This window comes from Oryzias melastigma, linkage group LG18, assembly GCF_002922805.2.
Source record: "Oryzias melastigma strain HK-1 linkage group LG18, ASM292280v2, whole genome shotgun sequence".
Classification (NCBI taxonomy): domain Eukaryota; kingdom Metazoa; phylum Chordata; class Actinopteri; order Beloniformes; family Adrianichthyidae; genus Oryzias; species Oryzias melastigma.
This window is the reverse complement of record NC_050529.1, coordinates 21,936,207-21,958,201: the sequence shown is the minus strand read 5'-3', so window position 1 is coordinate 21,958,201 and position 21,995 is coordinate 21,936,207. Positions and strand designations below refer to the sequence as shown.

General features: G+C 42.4%; 1 protein-coding gene across 2 annotated transcripts in view; it reads right to left on the bottom strand.

Annotated features, from left to right (window-relative positions):
* Window positions 1–1,127: 1,127 nt before the first annotated feature.
* The window catches only part of nhsl2 (NHS-like 2), a 72,052-nt gene continuing 51,184 nt past the window's right edge, over window positions 1,128–21,995 (bottom strand). For both annotated transcript variants that reach the window (XM_024287487.2, XM_024287488.2), the window contains exons 3-10: window positions 20,383–20,522; window positions 15,650–15,884; window positions 12,180–12,356; window positions 9,927–10,956; window positions 8,712–9,852; window positions 7,540–7,834; window positions 6,532–6,646; window positions 1,128–4,287 (exon numbers count right to left, since the gene is read on the bottom strand). In XM_024287487.2, the coding sequence (XP_024143255.1) occupies window positions 3,945–4,287; window positions 6,532–6,646; window positions 7,540–7,834; window positions 8,712–9,852; window positions 9,927–10,956; window positions 12,180–12,356; window positions 15,650–15,884; window positions 20,383–20,522 (3,476 nt within the window). In that variant the 3' untranslated portion in view covers window positions 1,128–3,944. The remainder of the gene's footprint in view (window positions 4,288–6,531; window positions 6,647–7,539; window positions 7,835–8,711; window positions 9,853–9,926; window positions 10,957–12,179; window positions 12,357–15,649; window positions 15,885–20,382; window positions 20,523–21,995) is intronic.

Genomic DNA, 21,995 nt, shown 5'->3' with positions numbered 1-21,995 from the left:
TTTGCCTTCTTTCTTAATCTTCATCATCACCAGAGTTATCCAACAAACCACTATCCTACATTGTCTGGAAACACTCTCACCGACCACTACTTCACAGTCACTGATCTCCTTCAGATTACACCGTCTACCCAAGATGTAGTCTATCTGTGTGCTTCTACCTCCACTCTTATAGGTCACCCTATGTTCCTGCCTCTTCTCAAAGTACATATTCACTATCACCATTTCCGATTTTTTTGCAAAATCAACCAAAATTTGTCCTTCTACATTTCTCTCCTGGATCCCAAACTTGCCCATCACCTCCTCATCACCTCTGTTCCCAGTACCAACATGTCCATTGGAATGTGACATCTCTCACTTCTAGGGATGCACATCATCACTTCATCAAGGTCCAACCAGAATTTCTCCTTCTCTTCCAGCTCACATCCTACCTGTGGGGCATACCCACTAACAACATTGAATATCACACCTTCCATTTATATCTTCAGGCTAACTCCTACTCCATTTCTCTTCCAATCTCCACCATGATAGATCAACTTCAATCCTGCCCTTAAGCTTCCGGGCTTGCTACCTTTCCACCTAGTCGCACAGTCTACGTTCCTTGTCTGCATCATGTCACTTAACTTGTTAGCTTTTCCTGTCATAGTTCCAACATCCAAAGTCCCAACTCTAAGTCCAACACTCAGGACTTTCCTCTTCTCCCTGTTCCTACAAACCCTTCCTTCCTCCTCTCCTTCTTCCACCAACAGTAGTCCAGTTTCCCTTGGCCAGGATGGCAGTTGTTCTTAACTTGGGCTTCGACCGATCCTCTATAGATATCATATGTCTGATTCGCATACTTGATTTGGTAAAGATTATACATTGGATACCCTTCCTGACAAACTTTGGCACCAACCTATAACTGCCAGGAGTAACGTGAGGTTCAGTGTCTTGCTCAGGAACACGTCGACATCGGTAACTGAACCTGTGATCAACCAATCAGAGGTCGACCACTCTACCTCTGCACCATCTCCACCGCAATGACTCTCTTGTGTGTTTGTATGGGTTTTTATGTATGTTAGTGTGAGACAGTGTTTTGTGCATGTCCTCATTTCAGCCTAGTGTGGTTCACACAATGCAAAAAACAGCAATTTAAACAAGAAAAATAATTTATTCATATAGATATAATCATCATTTCATCACAGGCAGCGATCAGCTGATCAAAGCAAGGACGAGCAGAAAAGAGAATTTCTGATAGATACACACATTTTACTTTAAATATGTTTTTAAATGAGGAATAACAAAAATAGAATAGCTCCAATTACTCTCTGTCTTTATGTATCTGCGTTATCTTCTCAGACCAATGCTGGGACCCACACTGGACAGGGGTGTGTTTGATTTTCTTGTTCAAGGTGGCAGAGGGGTGGGGTTTTACTGCTTGCTAGACTGAACTGAGTGCTTCTGGGTTTGGATTCTAAGGCAAATTTAAAATCTGTCCATTCTGTTTCCTTTCACACAGACAAACAAGTTTAGATGTAAATAAAGTTACAGTTTTCAAATTATATAGGAATAAAGTTTATTTATTTTGAATAACTTTTATTTTCTAAGAATACTTTAATAAGAATTCTGACCTTTTTGTTCAAAAACAGAAGATCTCTCTCTAAAGGCCCAACACATGATGTCAGTGATTTTTGGGAAGGGGGGCAACAAATTCTGTCCACATGCATGCCGCCCCCCTTTCCCATCACAACAGGCACACACACACACAGGCTGCTCCTGAACCTCCCCCCTACATTTTTGGAATGCCTGAAAATGTAGATAAGAGAGAGAAAGAGGAAAATGTGGGAACACCCCCATCAGCGGGGTCAGGTGGGGAAGGGCAACAGAAAAAACACAAATCCTGTCTGAGAGTTGTCTTCTTTGTTGGGTGGTTGATAGATTGTGACTGAGAAGGTGGAGTGAGACCAGAACCTCAAAAGACCAGAACTTCAATAGACTAGAACCTCATTGAAACTAGTATCCAACTGAGACCAGAACCTCATTGAGATCGGAGCCTCACTGAGACTAGAATCTAAAGGAGACTAGATCCTAAATGAGACTAGAGCATCACTGAGACTAGACTCCCGCTGACACAAAAGTCTCAATTAGACTAGAGCTTCAATTAGACTAGAGACTCACTGAGACTAGAGCATCAATTAGACTGGAACATCACTTAGACTAAAGCCACCTTAAGACGAGAGCCTCACTTGGATGAGAACACCAGTGAGATTAGAACCTCAATGAGACAAGAGCCTCACTGAGACTAGAGCCTCAGTAAGACTAGAGCCTCACTGATACTCTTATTTCAGTGATGCTCCAGTCTCAGTAAAGCTAGAAACTCATTGAGACTAGATGATCACTGGAGACTAGACCCTCAATTAAACTAAAGCATCACTGAGACTAGATCCTCATTGAGATCAGAACCTTACTTATACTAGATCTTTACTAAGCTTGGAACCTCATAGAGACCAGAATCTCAACGAGACCAGAACTTAACAGAGTCTAGAACCTCTTAAGGTCTTTTCAGACAGACTTTTTCGCAATCTTTCTGAGCTCAGCGCAAGGTCTGTCATTTCACACAGCCTCAAGGCTTTTAGTCCCGATTATTAAACAGACCAGAACTCTTTGCTGGGCTACAATGAATAGAAAGTTCTATCTGTGACCAAAACCTTAATGATACCAGAACCTTTGGAATCTCTATGGTTCTTTCTTTGGATCCTTGGCTCTTCTGATATATTTTTTATTACACTAAACCCCCTGCCTGATTGCCAGCCGTCTTTCCTTATACACATGCTGGTGTCTCTTTGTAGCTCCCATAGTGGAACATTTTAAGTGAACTCTGGGGTCCCAGGTTCTTCTGGTTCTGGTCAGAGGTTAAGGAACCCCCTAGACTTGCATTGAGGCCGGGGACACCCACGTCGTTCCACACATACAGTCACGAGGAACACATAAAATGAGGTTCACCTGCCTCTACAGGCGGCTAACTTTCTGATTGGCACTTCCAATGGCACAAACACACGTGCACACATGCACACGTGCACACATGTACATATGTCAAATCTGTCTGCATACTCCAACAGTCCTTTGGTCCAAAGAGCACAGACACAGAATGAGTAAAAACCCTGTTTAGTAGCCAGACCTGCTTCATGCTCTCCATTTGGAGATTCAGCAGGCCTGTACACACTTGCACTCGTGCAGGCCAAGCTTGCACCAGGTATAAGTGCAGGTAACCATCCTTCCATTGGAAACTACAGCTGGTCCAAGATCCTGGTTCTTGAATCCAGATTTAGTCTGCAAGTCTCACAAGACGAGTACAGGAAACATCCATCAGGCATTATGCGATGGGAAAGCCAAGATTAAAATTCCTCTCAGAGGAGAAGAACAAGAAGAAGAAGCAAAGAAGCCTTGGAGAAGAAAAGTGCAGGGGTTCTTCCTGTGAGGAATGTGTGAAGGTCACCCCCAGCAGGTACATGGGACATAAACATCTCTACGAAAAGTCAGACAAAGCTGCATGGACAACAGAAGAATGGAGATGCCATCAGTTCAAGGTTCAGGAACAACACCTTCATTCCTTGCAGGGTTGTTGGGTTTTTAGGAACTGTTGACTTTCTCCAGAAAGTTTTTGTCTCCGAAAGTCTTACATTCTCAGTGTCATAGTCCGTTCACCACCCCTCCAGACCTGTTCTCAATGAAGGACCCCCTTAACCTTTTTTTTAAGAGTTTAGTTGCAGTGAGAAGAAAGAGTCTCTGCAAGAGCGAGGTCGATCCACGATTCTGTAAGGAATGCCTTGGTCCAAAAATTTGCTCCTTCTGGTTGGACTGTGCAAACAGGCGGTCAGTGGTTGAAGGACAGTAACAGGGTCCCGTCCTGGTATGGGGGTGGGGGGGTTGCAGACTGTACACTCAATGGGGGTTCTGTAGACCTCCATTCATTGGTCAATGGGTTTGTCACTGACAAGTGGCGGATCCTCCCCCTCGTTGGTAGATGGGGTAGAAAACTCTGTGATGCGTCGAGCCAGAGGGTTTGTGCTCTTCAGCAGCTCCATGGCAGACACCCTGGCTCCTCCGCTGGAAGACTTGCTGCCCTTTTTCTGCAGCAGAGCCATGAAGTTCTCGTTGCGGGAGCTGGATCTCTGGCTACTGCCCAGTGTCAGGTTCCTCAGGTCAGCCCCGCTGCTGCTGCTGCTGCAGTGCTTCACTGGCGACACCAGGTTTTGCCGGCTGCTGAAGGAATCAGAAGGCTCCTTGCGGCCCAGAACCTTCCGCTTGGATCTGAAAGGGGAACACAGTTTCAATAACAGCGGTGCAACAGGTTGGAGTGAATGAATTCGAAGATATTCTTCAGTTCAGATGAGCGGCAGTCTGCCTGGAGAGAGCTCAGCAGGAGCTCCAACCTCTCTTGTTGGAGATAAAAACCCTACATCCTGCTCTTAAAGCTCTTTTCAGCTATATACAGGTATGAACACCTGTTGCTTAGAGACCAGCCTTCATGTGTGTGCGAGAGACAAGGAGCTTCTAAAATGAGGACAGAGCATGACTCAGCACACACACACGTCGCCTAATGTGCTGTTGCTGTGGAAGCCAAGTCACATCTGCTTCACAAGAAGACCGCCTTTGAAAACTGAATGTTATTAAACTAGTCATAGTTTTTTGTGACACAGTCTGACTGGGGCGCCCCCCAGAGGGCAGAAAGCTGCATTTGTCCCATGCTCACCAATTATTTACCGTTAAGGTCACCTTGCTTCTTTCAAAATACTAGATCGTGAGAAAGACCAGGACTTAGTTTTTGTAAAGTCAGTTGGAAAAAGCTTCCACTAATCTTTCGAGAAATGGATACCTTAGTGGTTTTGTATTTGCCTGAGGTATGAATATAGAATGTGGGTCCAAAAACATCCATGTTTGCATGGTGGACGTTGTTGTCAAAATTGCATAAACTAGGTTGATGAAGGACACATATGTAGCTTAAAACTGCATTTTTAAGTATTTCTACATTCAAATTGTTGTGAATCAGGAGCAGATGGAAAAATGCCATTTGAAAAAGATTGTAGCTGTGATGTAGAACCTACAACAGCAAGCCACACGCTTCCTGCTTCATTCTAATGCATCCACTTGCAGACAAATAGATCCATGTACGTCTTTGTTATCCTCATCTGGCTCAAAACTGTTCATCTGGATGGCTCCAATATTGCTCAGTATTTTAGTTGTAACAGTTATGTTGCTGGGGTTGTGAGGGGATGTAAGCTAGCAGGAGGAATAGTAAATAAATAGATGATTGGAAGTCAGGGTTGACCATTACACGTCAATGGTCTTGTCTACAACTCAGAGGCAAATTTCTAACCAACTCCCGCCACTCTGCAGATACTATGTCCTAAAAAACGATAAAGTTTTTTTTTGATTTGGTAACAAAATAGCATAAAAAGACCACTGGGAACAATTTTACAATAGATCAAAAGAAGATCAGACTGAGACATTGAACATGTTGTTGTTGGGGTCTTACCTGACCTTTGAAGACAACCCCGGGTTGCATTCTACTTTTATTTATTTACATTGGTGATTGATTGAACTCTAACATGGACAAAAACATCTGTGAAAGTAGCATTCATGATTAAAAATTAGCAGTTCAGTAGCTCTGGTCCTTATATTTACAGTGAGGTACTTCTTCCATATTTACCTAACAGATGACAGCATCACTATCAAAAGCACTTAAACTATCTGTCATTTTCTAAGCGGTGTAAGGTAAGAAATTCTCCATCAGCTACAAAATCACTTAAATTTAGGTCCTTGACCATTGACCAAAACTGGCCATTGTAGAAGTTTTGTTGAACCCTGTTTGACCCTCCGGGTCAGGTTACAGATCATATGAATAGGCCTACTAGAGAGAGACCCACTTCAATGAAAATAATCTTTTTGTGTTTTAACGTGTTCTTGTTGAATTTTTCTCATAAAAGAGGACCTACATTAAATATTTTATGATTAAAACTGTTTTTCTGAGTATTTCTTAATTCAAATCGCGTTGGATCAGAAAACCGGATAGTAGAAAATGCTAATGGCGTAGCTACTGAAATAGATGTGCCAAAGTCTGGACATACCCTGGCCCACTTACACTTAGGTGTACGAGACATGATGAGCGTTCAACATTCGTGCTGTAGCGATTACAATTCTGGCTCAAAACTGTATTGATTTGATATACATTGTTGTTATTTTTGCATCACTAACGTTAGCTTGAGGCCATAAATTTGTATGTAAGCATGCAAACAGAGCTCTAAGTGACGGGGAAGGGCGTAGGTTGCTCAGAGTTAACAGTCCCGCAACCCAGAATTGTATTTATGATGAGCTACTCAATAAAATACTTCTTAAAAAACGACAAACATTTTTTGATTTTAGCAAAAAACTTAATAAATATGGATTAAAGACCACTGGGAATGATTTTACGATAGAAAAAATATAGTTGCAGTGGAACTTTAATGCAAAACTTTTTTCTGTCCAGTTTGTGGAGCTACAGGTGTGTAGTCGCACCTGTGTATGATGGTGAACAGGTCCTCGGTTGTGTGTGTTGGTGGTGTTTTCATCAAGTCATCGTCTGTTTCTTCTGCAACGTGGAAAGAAGTCTTCTCGCTGACAGCAGAGTCCCCTAAAGAAGACAAAATAATATTCAAACATGTCGGCTGTTTACCCGCATCACTAAAATGCTTGTTTCCAGACAGTATGTCCACATGAATCTGACTGGATTACATAAACCATTGGATAACAAAGTGACAAGAACAATTCTTGTCATTCTTAATGTCAAGCGAAGGAAAAGCCCTTTGGAATTCTGCCCAATTATGTCAATGTTGATCTTAAAACCTGAAAAATCTTTACCAGTCAAAGATCCGCTAGGATAGAAGAAGAAATTAAGCCCTTTATTTGAGGATATTTCTTCCCATTGTGATTATAATAAATGAATTCCCACCAAAAATACCCCTCTAAATTTATCACAATTCACCAACAGTAAAAAAAAAAACAAAAAAAGTACAGGTAAAATCCTTAGGAAGTAAGTAAAAGATGAAGCTAACTTAATACATCCAGTGTTCTCAGACACCTGATCTACACACTCAGCCTCAGCGGAGCTAAATCCAGAATAATTCAACTCAAATTGTTTTCTTTTCAACACTAACATTGGCAAACACAAATAGCAAGGATACCATTGAGATTAATGTGGAAAGAAGGACTTTTGAGCACTCTTTCATCCTTTTAGAAAGCAAATTAATCAGGAAATATACTTTCTGCCCTACAATAGACTGGTGACCTGCTCAGGTTTTATCCTGCCTTCAGCCAACAGCAGCTAGGTTGGCTTCTGTTTGAAGATGGACGGATGGAATATAGTTAATAGCTACAGCAGCAGTAAAAGTTTGGACACATTCTCTATTTTATTTAACAGAAGACTGTAAAATGCCCCCTCAGGATAAGAAACAACACCATCTATTTAACACAGATCTCCTGATAAAAAAAGTATCCGAATCACAGAATCCTTGAGTTTTGACAGACCTGATCCAATCCCAGTGCTTGAAATCTTCTCTCCCAGCTCTGAAAGAGAGGAATCCTGCAGCGATGACTCCTTGGAGCTGTCTTCATCTGTTCCCACGTGGTTCTTGTCCTGGTCAGACAGAGTCTCTGAAGCCTGAGAAGAAATGTCATCTGGGGCGAACGCTGCAGTTGGAGATCGCAGGTCAGCAGGGGTGCTGCTCGGATGTATCTGACGGTCTGTGTTCCCGTTCGTGGAGGAGTGAAGCGATGTGGGAAGAAGCAGGACATTCGGCTTCTTGGGGACAGGAGGAGGTACCTGGAAAAAGAATATATCAAGTTTTATTAAAGGATAACCAAACACTAAACCAACTTTTTTTGGCTGTTGATCTCTATAAATGGTGCTTTAAAAGTGCAGTCTGTTAAATTAACTCATTTAATTCCTGAAAGAATAGTCAAATATAGTTGAAACAAGGTATTACAGTTGAATTCTGTGATTGGTCAACTGGTGTAAGAACCAAAAGTTTCACGTCATCCAGTATAAAAGCTCCAGCCCTCCAGTCATAAAGATAAAAAAATATGTAATAATTAGTAGTATGTATAATAATAGTATGTTGGGAGAAAAAAGCAAGTTTCTAGGACATTCCTGTGGCGAGTTATAGTTCTTTATAGAAATGGGAGCAATGCGAAATTCAGCCACTAGGGGGAGCAAAGGAAAAGAAAAACTGGTATGACAACAGATGAAGAAATAAACAGCATTTCGTTGCAAGCAAGTGCCACATCTGTGTAAGATGCAGTTTGGTTCCCTGTCAGCCTCACCGCCGTTAAGCTGCTAAAAAAAAGGATCAGGTGTGACACCACAATTACCAAAATGACGTTGTCAAAAAGATAATAACAAAACACTCTAATAATAATAATAATAATAACAATAATAAGGGATTAGGGTATTCGGTTGTTTGAGGCATTTTTTTCTAATTGAGAAAAAAAACAAAATAAAAACAAAGCTATAGATAACAAGCTGATCATAGGCTATTTTGCTATAGTGTTACTGGTCCGGCCCACTTGAGATCCAACGGGTTCAATGTGACCCCCGAACCAAAATGAGTTTGACACCCCTGACATTTTAATACACTTTGACTCTATTGAAACAATGAAAGCTTTCCTAACCAACAGAGCAATTCCTGAGCCCTTTTTACCTTGGGTTTCTTTTTGTCAGACAGCTCTGCCAGGCAGGAGATAGTCATTCTGGAGGGGAGTGTCTTGCTCTTGTCCTGAAGCTCTGGCACCTCCTGGTTATTGCAAGGAGACGGCAGCGAACCTCCATCTTCAGGACCCAACTGCAGTTCTGGTTCTGGGTCGAGCTCAGGCTCAAGCAGTGGGTCTTCTAGAAGAGGCTGGGGGTCTGGGAGAGGGGGGAGGTCAAAGAGGGCATCAGATTGAGGGAGGAAGGGGTGGTGGTACCCAGTCGAAGCGGCATCAGGAAGAACTGTTGGGCTGGTTGGGGAGTGAGGGGGAGGTCTTTTGGGTTTGGGCTTTTTCATGACCTTGTAGATGTTGCCTAAGGGCACGGGCCGCTCCACAGGTGAGGCTGGAGGGGAGTCAACAGCGTGGGGGGAGGTGGAGGAGGGAGACGGAGACTTGAGGGGAAGGTTTATGGGTCGCTTCGGCAGTGGAGGCTTCATGGCGACAGGCGGTTTTGGTTTTGGGAGCGTGGGTGGGGGGCTGGGGTCTTCACTAAAGTCTCTCCCATGAAGCTCTTCTTCGATGGTGTCGGAGGCTCCATCGGGGCAGTCTTCCAGGTCGCCGCGGGAAATGGAACGAAGTCGAATGGTCTTTAGCTCATTCTGAGTAACCACGGGTAGGGCCTGTGAAGAATTGGGGCTGATTTTTCCTGGTTTTGGAGTCGTAGAGGTGTCAGAATGTCGCCTGCTGGCCTTTTGCTTTGGCTTGATGGATGACAGCTCCAAGTGTGCGTTCCCAGGCATTTCAAAGGACAGCCTGGACCTGGCAGCCGGGTCCTTAGGCGAGGGCAGTGATGATTTCCTCTCTGGTATCTTTGGCCGCATCTTACACCCAGTCGACCCCTGACCTGCCACATGACGGAGCGGAACAGTTGGGGTGGGCGTTTCCGACTGACTGGAATAGCCACTGGACGGCGACATAAACCCTGGAGGTTTGAACGGGGAGGAAGGCTTGGCATCGGTCTCCACGGAGAGCTGGGAGGGCGAGGTCGCTCTGGATGTGGACGGGGAGTCCAGAAGGGACTCGGAGCTGCCTCTGACCTTCATGCACTCCATCACTGTGGTCCCCGTGGCGGTGCTGGAGCCTGACAAAGACCTGCGACAGATAAAGCCAGAAAACTGTGTCACAAACAGGCATTATAAACAGTTACACACAGGATTCTGATTCACCTGTAGGGGTCGCTGCTCTTCCACTCCCCAAGCTGCCATTGATTAGCAAAGGCCTCTTCTGTTTCTCCTTCAGTGTCTGGTGCCTGGATCTCCAGACTTGGAGGTCCATCGCGTCCTCCTTTCCCCAGCTGGCGTTCCCCAACACTGGCTTTAGAAGCTGGAAGGAGGAAGTCCGGCTGGAAGTCTGGGAAGTGGTCTCTGGGTATGTGAAGGCTCTTTGGCCGGCCATCGCGGTTCAGCCCTCCTTCGTGTCGGATTCTCCCCTCAGTTTCTCCCAGGTTTTTCATGAGGGAGACGCTCCTCACAGGGGGTGGAGGCTTGCGCTTGGACTTCTTTAGCGAGATGGAACGGGACGGGAAGCGCAGGCGGCCATCTGTGCTGTATTCGGAGGCAGACACGGATATGGTGTCGGCGGTGCTTGTGCTGTCTTCGGAGCTCCCTTTGGGGTAAAGGAAGGCATAGCTTTCCCCCAGGAAGTTGTGATGTTGGCTTTCCGTCGCTAGAGTATTCCCGTTCCCGGCAAATGAGTCAAAGCAGAAGGAGCCAGAATCCGTGGGAGTCGAGAGGGAGCGCTCTCGGAACTTAAAGGCATTCTGGGCTGCAATGGATCGTGCTGACCTTTCTCTTCCTCGGCCCGGTTCCCTGCCACCATCAGCTTTGCCCCCCTCTGCTGCTGCCCCTTCCGTTTCACTCCTCCTCCCCATCGCCCCCGAACCCCCCTGCTGGCTGTTCCAAGTACTGCTGGAAGCGGCAGTCACAGAGGTGAAGGAGCTGGAGTGTGAGCTCCCCGAATGTCCTGAGCTCACCAGCATGACCCCGTCCTGTGCTCCTCCGGCGCTCCTGATGATGCTGTGCTGCTTAGGGGGAACTGCTGGGCCTTTGCTCACTGTGTGATTGTAAGACTCATTCCAGGCAGCGGGAGAAAATGTGGAGCCTTTAGGGCCGTTCCAGGGTGTGGAGGAAGAGCTGGAGTACAGCAGGCCCGAGTGGTCCATGGTCTGTTCCTGAGGATGCTGCTCCAAGCTGTTATCTGCAGACAGGAAGGTCCATTCTCATGTTAACCACTGACTTGAATCAAGAACATATCAGGAACCAGAGTATCAATGTGCAACAACTACAAGACATGTCCATCATCCACAAAAAAGATGACAATAAGAATCAGAAGGTGGAGCCATGACTGGTATCCAGTGTAATGACTTGAGAACATGAGTGATGTGGTTGATTCTCTTGGTTCTGGTCAAAACCGGGACAGAAGGGTTAGGGTTAGGGTTAGGGGAGTCATGAAGGACTGAAGATGGACAAAAACTACATACCCATGTGACTATACCTTTCTGTCATCTTTGTTAAGAATTTCAACACATTCTCATTCCCAAGTTGCCATATTTTAACGCATGGTTAAGAACCCCTCTGCATAACTTGTTGCTCCCTAACCCTGGAGCGACAAACAGATACTGGGACAGGCACAGCACCACCTAACTCTAACCTTAACACACTATTGGACGCGATGCCAAACCAGTAGGAGCCCTATTGAATATTATGTCCTATGGGTTTCGCTGTTGTCATTTATATATCTGTGTTAACCCTCGTGCTCTCTTATGGGGTCCAGATGACCCCATCCTTATATTGAGGTGTTAGCCCTTCCATGACAAAGGTGGACAAGACTCCATGTCTGTCATTGGACACCAGTAAAGATCGACAATCATTGAAAAAAAAAAGTTCAGTGTACTGTCTTGTGGGGTCCAGATGACCCACTTTTAATGTAAACAAGCCTAGGAGAGCGGAAGGGTTACATTGAGTTTGATTGGCTGACGTCTGTCATGGGTGCGTCAGCCAGAAAGGAAGAAGGTTTTCGACCACTGTGGTGAGGAAATGAAGTAAAATAAGTCAAATCCGTATCAGTAATGTAAATCATAAAATCACAGATTAATTGCTAAAGTGATCAGAGGGAAAGATTGTTATTTTTCTTAATTTACAGGGAAACTACAGACTGCTTAGCGCGTCAAGCCAGATCTATCTGGCATCACACATCTCAGCAGCTTGAAGTGCTAAAATTAACTCCTCAGTTTCTAGACTTTTAGCTCCTACAGTACTGGTTCTGGACCGGGCTAGGGTTAGGGTACAGGGTTAGGTACCAGTACAGATCTACCATCTTCTATCTCTGAAGTAAATGTTGAAATATTTCTTCTTTTACTGCTCTCAAAAAAAAAAAACAAATTCAGTCAAACTCAAGTCAAAGAGGGCGGGACTACACACCTGAGGCGGAGTCGAGGTTGGAGCGCGTCTTCCTCAGTGGCAGAGTTTGGTGTGGGGTGTCGCTCACAGGCTCCAGGGAGTGAGGCTGTGGAGGGAAGGGGTCTACAGGAGGAGGGGGCGGGGACTGAGAGTGCTGCAGGAGGTCCACGCCGTGGAATCTGACTCCTCCCTTTTCACCTGAAGGCAAAAAAGAGGGAGGGGGGGTGAATAAGAGGATCTGTTTAACACGAGAGCTGTGGCAGACTTTCTTCTATCAGGACACCATACCTTTGGACGTCTGATGCAGATCATGTCTGTTTTGTATTTGTTAGAGAAATAGCTATAAATAAATAATTATTCAATTGGAAACAAATCAGAATTTGAAGCTGTTGAAAATGAAGCTGTCACAGAGTCAGACACTTCCCGGCTTTGTTTTGGGACTGTGTATTGTCGGCAGTGTCGTGCTCCCTCTGAGCTCCGCTGACACGCTCACACGCCTGCAGGGACCGGCGGCGTCACCGACCCAGATCAAATCTACAACCGTTACACGCAGCCGTCATCATCGACAAACTCTGACTTGTTATTTTTTTGGGTCCTTGCAGCTAAAAATGAAAAGAATCTTTGCTGGACTGAGCAGAGCTGCTTTCACTCCTCAGTCTGCTGTAATGCTTAAGTGCTGTGGGTAAGGCAGAGTCTTGAGTTGCCATGGTAACAGCAGGATGGATGCTGACTACCTGGCTCACATGGAGGAGGGAGCAACACAGTAACAGCATGTATGTTCTTTTTCTGCAGCATCCATAAAACGAAGTGCAGGAGGATTTTTTTTTTTTTTTTGCTTAAATTCAACCCTGGTTTATATTATTTCAGTTTTGGTTTGCTTAGAATATGTTTTAGCTTAATTTAGGTGTGGATTAAGTTATGGTTTGGTTTTATCTCAGTTTAGTTTTAGTTCTGCTTTTACATTTTAACACTGAAGACGTCGCCTGAGTGTCTCAGTCTTTGACCTTCTGTAACTCTTTAACTGTTTATCAACGTAAATCAGATGATTCTGACTCGGAGAAAAGAAAGTTCTCTTATCAGTTTTGCACCAATATGCTACACATTAACACAAAGTGTGGCAAGCCAGTGCAAAGCTGCTACAGAATTACATTATTAAGTTAGCTGCATAAACCGTTGATAAGTTATGCTAGAATGTCAACACTGGAACTAAAAAAAATGGCTATACGGGAATATATGTGGAAAAAATGAGAAAAGTTGTGATCTTTTACCCGTGACCCACAAAGGCTCACTTTGTTCTTTAGAAAATTAAGACACAGATTTGTATTTATGTCAATGCTACCATTAGGATACATAAAAATAACTTCTTTTGAATGAATAAAACATAAATGAGGTGAAAATACCCAATTTTTTTCAAAATATGAAAGTTCACAACTTTTGGAAGAGGTTTACATGATTTCCTTTCAAAATGAAAGAAACCTTGTGTCACATAGAATGACTGTAATGTAGTAGCATGAAGTGTAATGTCAGCAGTGATTAAAAAAACAAAAAGATTGTTTTATCATTTGTGGTAGATCTCTGCTAAAAATACATGAATCAAACTCAAAAAATGAATCTGAGCCAATTGTGACTCTCACTATATTTCTCAGCCCATATGGTTGTGCCTTATGGTTGCAGACCATAATGCGCACTTAAATATTGTTCAAAAATAGAAAATCCAGTTCGCTTTCATTCTGGTTGTGCTTTCTGAGTTCCAATTGATTTTTCGGCGTACAGGGCACACAAAAATTTGATGTCTAAAATGTTTTAGCTCTGCACAAAACCAAAATCTTTGTTTTTTGTTTAACCAGAGAGCCACAATGGAAGAGTAAAAGAACTGCATGTGGGTCTGGAGACGCAGGTTGCAGACATTTGCACACATCGCACACAAGAAACACTTGTGAATTACGGTTATCACACATGCATTACAAAGAAAAACAAAATTTCATTGCACAAATTGTACATAATGGCAGTGTAACACGGCCTTAAAGCTCCAGGGTTAAAGTTTTAATTTAGATTTAGCTTTGGATTCATTTAGTTGTTTAAGTTTATTTATTTGTTTTTTAGGTAGGTTTTTTCATTATTGTTTTTTCCTGTTTTCTGTTTTTCTAACATTTAATTTAGTCCCGTTTTGATTTTGTGTTTGTTTTAGCTTGAGTAAATATTTGGATTTGTAGCTTAGCTTTGGTTTGACCTCGGTAATCTTAAGTCAAACATTTTGGTTTTATTTTGTTTGGTTTAGGTCAGGTTGTCTGCCTCTTTCACCCCTCTACTGTGGCTCTTTTAATAAAGAAAAATAAAAAAGTTTCTAAATATTTAAAAGTAGTAGGAAGTAGTAAGGGGAGGGGGGTGGGCACACTAACTCAATTTTTAACTCATTTACAAACAGGTGAAGTATCATAACTACAACATTTTGACACATTTTTGTGTCCTATACGAAAAAAAAAAAAAAAAAAAATCATTGGACGTCAATAAGCAAAAACAGTATTAAGGCGCGCCGGCTTATTAATCAAATTTTCTATTTTTTAAAAATTAAGGAATTTTAAGTGTGTTTGAAAATTAGCTTGGATTTCAATTTGGTTTGTTAGATTTACATTTGTGGCAAATTAACTATTTTATGTAATCGCTGCTGACATTAAAGTTGCTACTACTGCATTTGCTGCATTGAGATGATCATATGTGACAGGATGTCTTTTATTTTGAAAGGAACTTCTATGAAAAGTTAAACAGGCCAATTTCCTTTTTAAGTTTGTACTTTTTTTCATGCAAAATGGACAACAGTTCATTTATATTTATCATAGTAGCACCAATAACATAAATACAAATCAATGTTATTTTTTAAAGGGTGAAGGAAGACTTTGTGGCTCCGACTGGGTTGTAGTCAGTGAGAAATTAACTGGAATGGCTCTTTCAGAGTTGAAGGTTGCAGACCCCTGGTTTAGGTAATGTCTGGTATTTTTTAAAAACATTTCCAGCTAATCTTCAGAGATTTATGTCTGTATGTCCACTGAACCCCAGCGACTTATCAGTGAAGGTGTGTATTGACAAGAATCTGGCAATACGATACGTATCGCGATACACATGTCATGACACAATATGTATCTTAATATATACAGTACCAGATAATATTTCACTTTTTTTTTAAATTATGACTTAAAAAATATCCGAATATTAATAATTTTTTCACAAAAGTAACATTGTAAAATTCGTGTTATATAATGATCAGAACATTAAGCAACAAGTTACTTTTACCCAAGCAAGTTTATGGTGCTTTTATTTTGGTGATTTGAGGAAATATTTAATTGGAAAACAAGAGTAAGTTGCTTTTAAATAATTAATTAAATGTTGCCTTGGCAGTATTTTAAATTAAAACAAGTCTTGCAAAATAAAATATTTCGATATTCCACTGGATGGATATTTTACTCAGCAGGGATCACCTAAACACCTGACCGTACCTGTGACGCTGAGATGAGACAGCGGCTGTCCTCCTGGCTGCCTGCGGGGTTTCTCCGCGACCGGCGGTACGGCGGTAAAAGAGCTGGCTGCACTGCTGCTACAGTTGTTGCTGCTCCAGCCCAGAAGGGGGCGGTCTGAGCTGCATGGGGACTGGGAGGGGGGCGGATGGGTCACAGACCTGAGCCCGAACACAGAGGAGGTGGTTTCATCTTCGTAGAGCTGCCTGGATGCCGGCTGGAGGAGAGAAGAAAGACAGCAGTGAGAGTTGTCTTTCCCCACATTGTTTTCTATCATGTATTTTTTAATTTCGGCTGGTGGTTTTCTGACCTTTGATTGATTATTCTTCACATTTCTGCGTCAGAGACATTTAATAATGTGTGGCTCAAAAACAAAAAAACTAAAATCAGTTTTCTTCTGAGGTTCAACATTGTGAACAGTTTTATCTAAATTCTTCAGTCATTTTAATGTTTAAAGCGATTTCATCATAATTTCTCAGCTTTAGAGCATTCTGTTTCTTTCATGTCTTCATGATCCTTTCTATAAGTCATTTTTGTCTATAAATCCTGAAAGCTGAAGTATTTTACTAAAAGAATCGCTCCATATGTAAATGTTGCAGCTATGGGGGGATGGGGAAATCTTTATCCGCACTGTCAACTCTGTCCCAGATGAAGGCGTCACGCTATAACCCTTTGGGAGGGAATCTGATCAGAACAGAGCTGTTGCTATGCAGACAAGGCAGACCAGACGTAGTTAAAGGGTAACCAAACAGGGAGGCTGACTCCGCCCACATCCGAATTTTGAAACTCCAGTCAGAGGGGTGGGGCTGGAGAACAGAACTGTTATCATTACTGGAGCTGCAGATCATGATCTGGGACTTAAATGGTTTAACCAATCACAAAATTGAACTGTAATACCTCAATTCAACCTGTAGGGAACAGACAAAAACACAACAACCACACCAGAAAATCAATACAATCGTACAACCATGACACTTACAGATCCTCACAACTCCAACTTAACAAAATGGCGAAAAAATATTGGAGCTTTCCAGCCGTACACTTTTGATTAAGGCTCGATTGATAAAATCGATTAATCGATTTAAATCAATTCAAGCTTAACAGATCAATAATCAATTATTACAAATATACATTGATGTAGCACATAAAACTAAAGTATGCTAGTTAACGTATAATGGAATTTCCCATAGGGTGGCTAATGCTAACGTTCGGTTGACCTAAACAAACATTGCTGACTAAGTGAACATCTTTATAAACTCACAGACATGAATTTAACAAACTCTTTTAAGAAAATATATTTTTTTAAGTAACCACTTGTGGTCTAAAGCACCATTTTTTGCTCATTCTTTCTTCTTCTAGAATAAGGTGTAATGCTATAGCGTGATCGCCACCTAGTGGCCAAACTGAAACATCCTCCAGGAGAAGCAGAACAATGTTTACAATGTTAATGGTTTGAACATTTTTGGTAGACTTTCTTATGAGAATCCCTGTAACACTTTATGATATTAACAATCTCGTTATTTCACTAATACATTTTACAGTATGTGAACTGTATCAGATTAATATAAATATATTCAAATGATTTAATAGATTATGAATGCATTTTTAAACAAATATGTATGAATGTGTAAACTCAAAACTGAATTGAATTGAGTGGATCAAAAGATCCCGAGTTTTGATCCAGATTCCAGCTCAGACAAAGAAAACAAAGACGTTCATGGATCTATTTGTCTACAAATGGATGAAGGGAGAGCTTAAGGCCCGCCCAACATATTTTCTGCATCCCAAATAAGTTATTTTTTCAAACTGCATTTTTTTCATGTGTTACTGATTCATAACGATTTGTACAAAGAATTATACTCATTAATGAAAATTTGAACTGAATGTCCTTCACCAGAGAAAATGCTACAAAACACAATTTTCATTGAATTGGGTCTTAATAATGAATTAATCATTAATGGGAAGCATTTTCTGTTTTATGGTTGTTTTTCTCAAGGAGCTGATCGCATTGTAAAACTGTCAACATTCCGCCTGTGCAGCAGCAAAGGTCAAGAAGTTCTCCTCCACCGTACTGGCAGGGGGTTGGAAAGAAGGCATCAGAACAATTTCTCTGAAATAGATGGAGTATTTTCAGTTTTTCTGTCAGGATGTGTGTTTCTGACGGTTTTAAAAGATGCCCTGACAGTACATGAAACACAAACTGTTGCTCACGTTCTCTGTCAGGAGTGCACCAACAAGAAAATCCAACTGGATTCTAAAGTGAAGTAAATGCTGTATTTATGCTGTAAATATCTATATGAATATTCAAATCACCACTTATAATGATGTTTAAGTCCTAAGCACTATATCTGATAAAAAAAGAAAAAGAAATTTCACATTAAAAGCCCGGTGGAGTAAACGCCTCAGCAAACATGCCTGTTCTATCTGATGCTTTGAATGATTAAAGCTGCTCTGTGATTAATGAGGAGATCTGAATGATAAACTGTAGCAACCCCTCTGCATTCTCTGCCAGTTTTTCCAGCATTATTAAGATTTAAAAAACCCGAGAGGAGACCAGAACAATTATTAGTTAGAAACCCGTTTAGCGGTAGCGGCAAAGCAATAGGTCATTTCATTTACATGGGATTTTACTGCTTTGATTAAGAAAATGAAGAAGAAAATGAGGGAAAAAACACTGCTTCACATATGACTAAAATATTTGTGACAGAAGCTGTTGGAGAAAAAAAAAAAAAGATTTAATTTGCCATCAATGAGGTGACTCTACATCTGTTTCAGAAATCTGTGACTGACGAATCTGAGCGAGGGGGCGGGCTTCCCGGCATGTGGCCTCTGGATGAGCCACATTAGGGTGAGAAGAAAACACGATGAGAAATGTCACAACAATCATTTGTGGTTGGGGCTGATTGTGGAGGACAGAACAAAGCTGCTGCTCTGCAGGATCGACTCGCGGAGAATCATTCTTCTCAGCATTCATGTGTGACTGAAGAATCCTGCTAGAGCGGATGGTATCGTTGATTATTACTGTCCAGGTCAACGAGTTGGGACGAATATAGAGATCCATCTGCTTTCTTTCATTGTTTTGGTCAACTTTTCCTGTCAATCAACCTTTAAACACAAAATCTTTAATCTTCTTCAGAATCTACTGGAATTACATTTTGATCGTGTTAACAGCTGAAAGTTATATAAAAATGAAAGAACATAAACACTGGAGCTTTAGTGTTAAAGGGTTAACCTTTATTTGTTTGAATCTCTACCTGGATTCATGTACTGATTTCTAGTGTAAGTCTAAAGGCGCAGACATGAAAGGTCTAAAAATGTATTCTGTACGACTAATCCCTACCCTTGTGCTGGAAGACGGAATCTGAGGTCTTGCAGTGTGATATGGGCACTTGGAACACCGAGAACAAGGGACTTTGCTTTACTGGGCAAAAAAATGGGTAGAAAAATAAATTCAAAATGGCCACTCAATGCGGGAAATTTTCGTCCTGAACTTCCTTGCATTTTTTTTAACCCACTGGGGCCACAGGGTTGCCAGAAACTGTCCCGATAACTGTTTGATGATGGCAAGATAAATTCTTTACAGGTTGCCAGCGAGGCACAGAGCCCCTGGAGGTGGAGTGAATGCGCCCACTATGCTAGTTAGTTGCCCCGTGGACCACGTAGCGAGCTAGCCCAGACTCCGACAGAGCAAGCGAGCATCGCTGCCCAGGGTTCAGTCATTGACATGAATAAAGATGGACCATAAAGGCTGTTACCTCGCGTTCCAACAAAATTAAGTCAATTCAGTCGCCATTTTTCCCCCATACAGATATCGCTTGTTTTTGCCATTTTTTGACCAAATTACATTAATAAGCTGTGACTGGTCTGAGAATCTGTCAAACAGTTCAAACATATGGGTTGGGCCCAGAGCCCAAGGTACTCGCTCAACATCATCCATGTTTTCCATGACGTGGCAACGAATTAAATCCAGAGAAACGTTGGCGGTTGCTCCGTGCCCGGGGCGTCAAAGCATCGAACAGTAAATTCAAAGAAGAGGTACCAGGCGCTAACTTGACGCGCAAATTGCGTCCTTTTGTGAATGCAGCATTAGAAACTACAGTCACAGTCGCACCTAGGAACAGTCTGATGACTTAACCCTGAATCCAAGGCATTTCTGCGGAGTGTCAGGCAGTCTATGGGTCCAATTTAAATAGTCTTTAAATGATTTCTAAGGGTAGACACTCTACCACTGGGCCACTAATCTGGAATTTCACCACATTCCAAACAGAGGTTTTTAATGAGATGCTGGTGAAGAAGAGCAGTCATAGCCGGTGAAACATGGTTAAAATGAAGAGTTGTCTCAGAGATGATGATATCGTAAGGTATTTTTTGTAGTATTAAGCCTTATGAACACTTGGGGTTGGGAAAAGGGGGGCTGCCTGTCACGTCCTGCATTCTCCAGACTTCTTAAGAAGATTAAGCAGAAAGTCAGAAGAACCAGTGTGAGAGTCCAGCTCCACCCACAGCCGCCTCACAGACGTCTTCCCAGGGTCTGTGGGGCTGGTGGGCGCATCAGCGTACATATGAGTGAACACTTCGGAGTTTGTGTGCCTACATGTGCATGTGTGTTATTTAATTTCTGTGTTTTCTGAAATCAGACATGAACAAAGTATTTGTTGACCAGCTACATGTAGATCTTATAACAGTGTTTGTGTTGTGGGGGAGTGAGTTCTTACCAGGAAGATGAAGTCCGGTCTCCTGTTGCTGAAGGAAGAGGGAGAGTGGCTGAGCGACGTGTCGTCCGAACTCTGAGAGGACGGATGGCGGAAGGTCTGACCGCTTAGCTTGGAGTCAACCAACAGCTGTTCCTCAAACTCTGTAACAAGCAAAAGGGAGGTTCACACAGAAGAGGACAGGAGTGAGTTTCTCTGCACCGTAAGGTTGGAGACCAGAGAAACACAAACTCAAACGGAGGAGACTTTATGAGTCACAACTCTTTCATTCGATCTGGATCTGAGCCTATGTCCTTTAACAGTGTCTCTACTTGACCTCTGTTGGAGCTCGGTTCCCCAGTCTGAACCCAGACCCCTTGGTATGAATCTAGACCCCTAAACTCTAAACCCACATTCCCATAGTATGAAATCAAATTCACCCAGTATTAACCCACACCGCCAACATATTAAATCCCGCCCCCAAAGGGGCTCATACTTTGGGGATGTGTGTATTGAACCACATCCCTAAAGTGTGAACCCCAACCCACCAAGTAACCAACACCTTCAAAGGATTATACAACACCCCCAAACCAGGAACCCACACTCCCAAAAATTTAAAGCACCCCCCCAATAATTGAACCCACAAAATAACAAGCCACACCCCCAAAATATGAACCCAGACCCTCAAACTCTAAACTCGAACCCACAAAATGTTGAAGCCACACCCACAAAATGTTGAAGCCACACCCCAAAATGTTGAACCCACACCCCAAAAACAATAAACCACAGCCTCGAAGCATTAACTTAGTCCCACAAAACATTAAACCACAAGCCCAAAATATTTAACCACACCCCCAAAACGATGAACCACAACTCTAAAATATGAACACACACCCAAAACTTGAACTTGAACCCCCAAAATATTAAACCACAACTCAAAAATATTTAACCACACCCCCAAAACAATAAATCCCTCCCTCAGAACAATAAACCACACCCTCAAAGCATTAAACCACAACCCCAGAATATTCAACCACACACCCAAAATGTTAAACCCACACACACAAACATGAAACTTGAAGCCCCAAAATATTAAAACACAACCCATAAGTATAAACACACAACCCCAAAATGTTGAAACCACACCCCCAAAACAATAAACCACGCCCCCTTAGCATTAACTCACACTTCCAAAACAATAAACAATAACCCTGTAATAATAAACCACACCCCTAAATGTTGAACCCACACACACAACGTATTAATCCACACCCCTTAAATAATAGACCTTACTTTCAAAGTACTAAACCACACCCCCAAACTCTCACCTCAACTCTCCAAAATATTAAACCACTCCCTGAAAGTATGAACACACACCCCAAAGTTTTAAGACACATGCCCAAAGTATAAACAAAAAACCCCAAAGTCCAACTCCAACCCCCCCAAAGTCTAAAGCCACACCTCTGTAGTCTGAACCCACACCCCTGCAGACACATTCCTAACCTCCTCACCTCCCTGAACCCCCCACAAGCTGTCAACCAATCCTACCCCAAACCACAAAGCTGACCCAAACCTCTCCCCACTAAGCTGTCTAACATGCAGACTCACATGCACACTGCTTACTCACACACACAAAC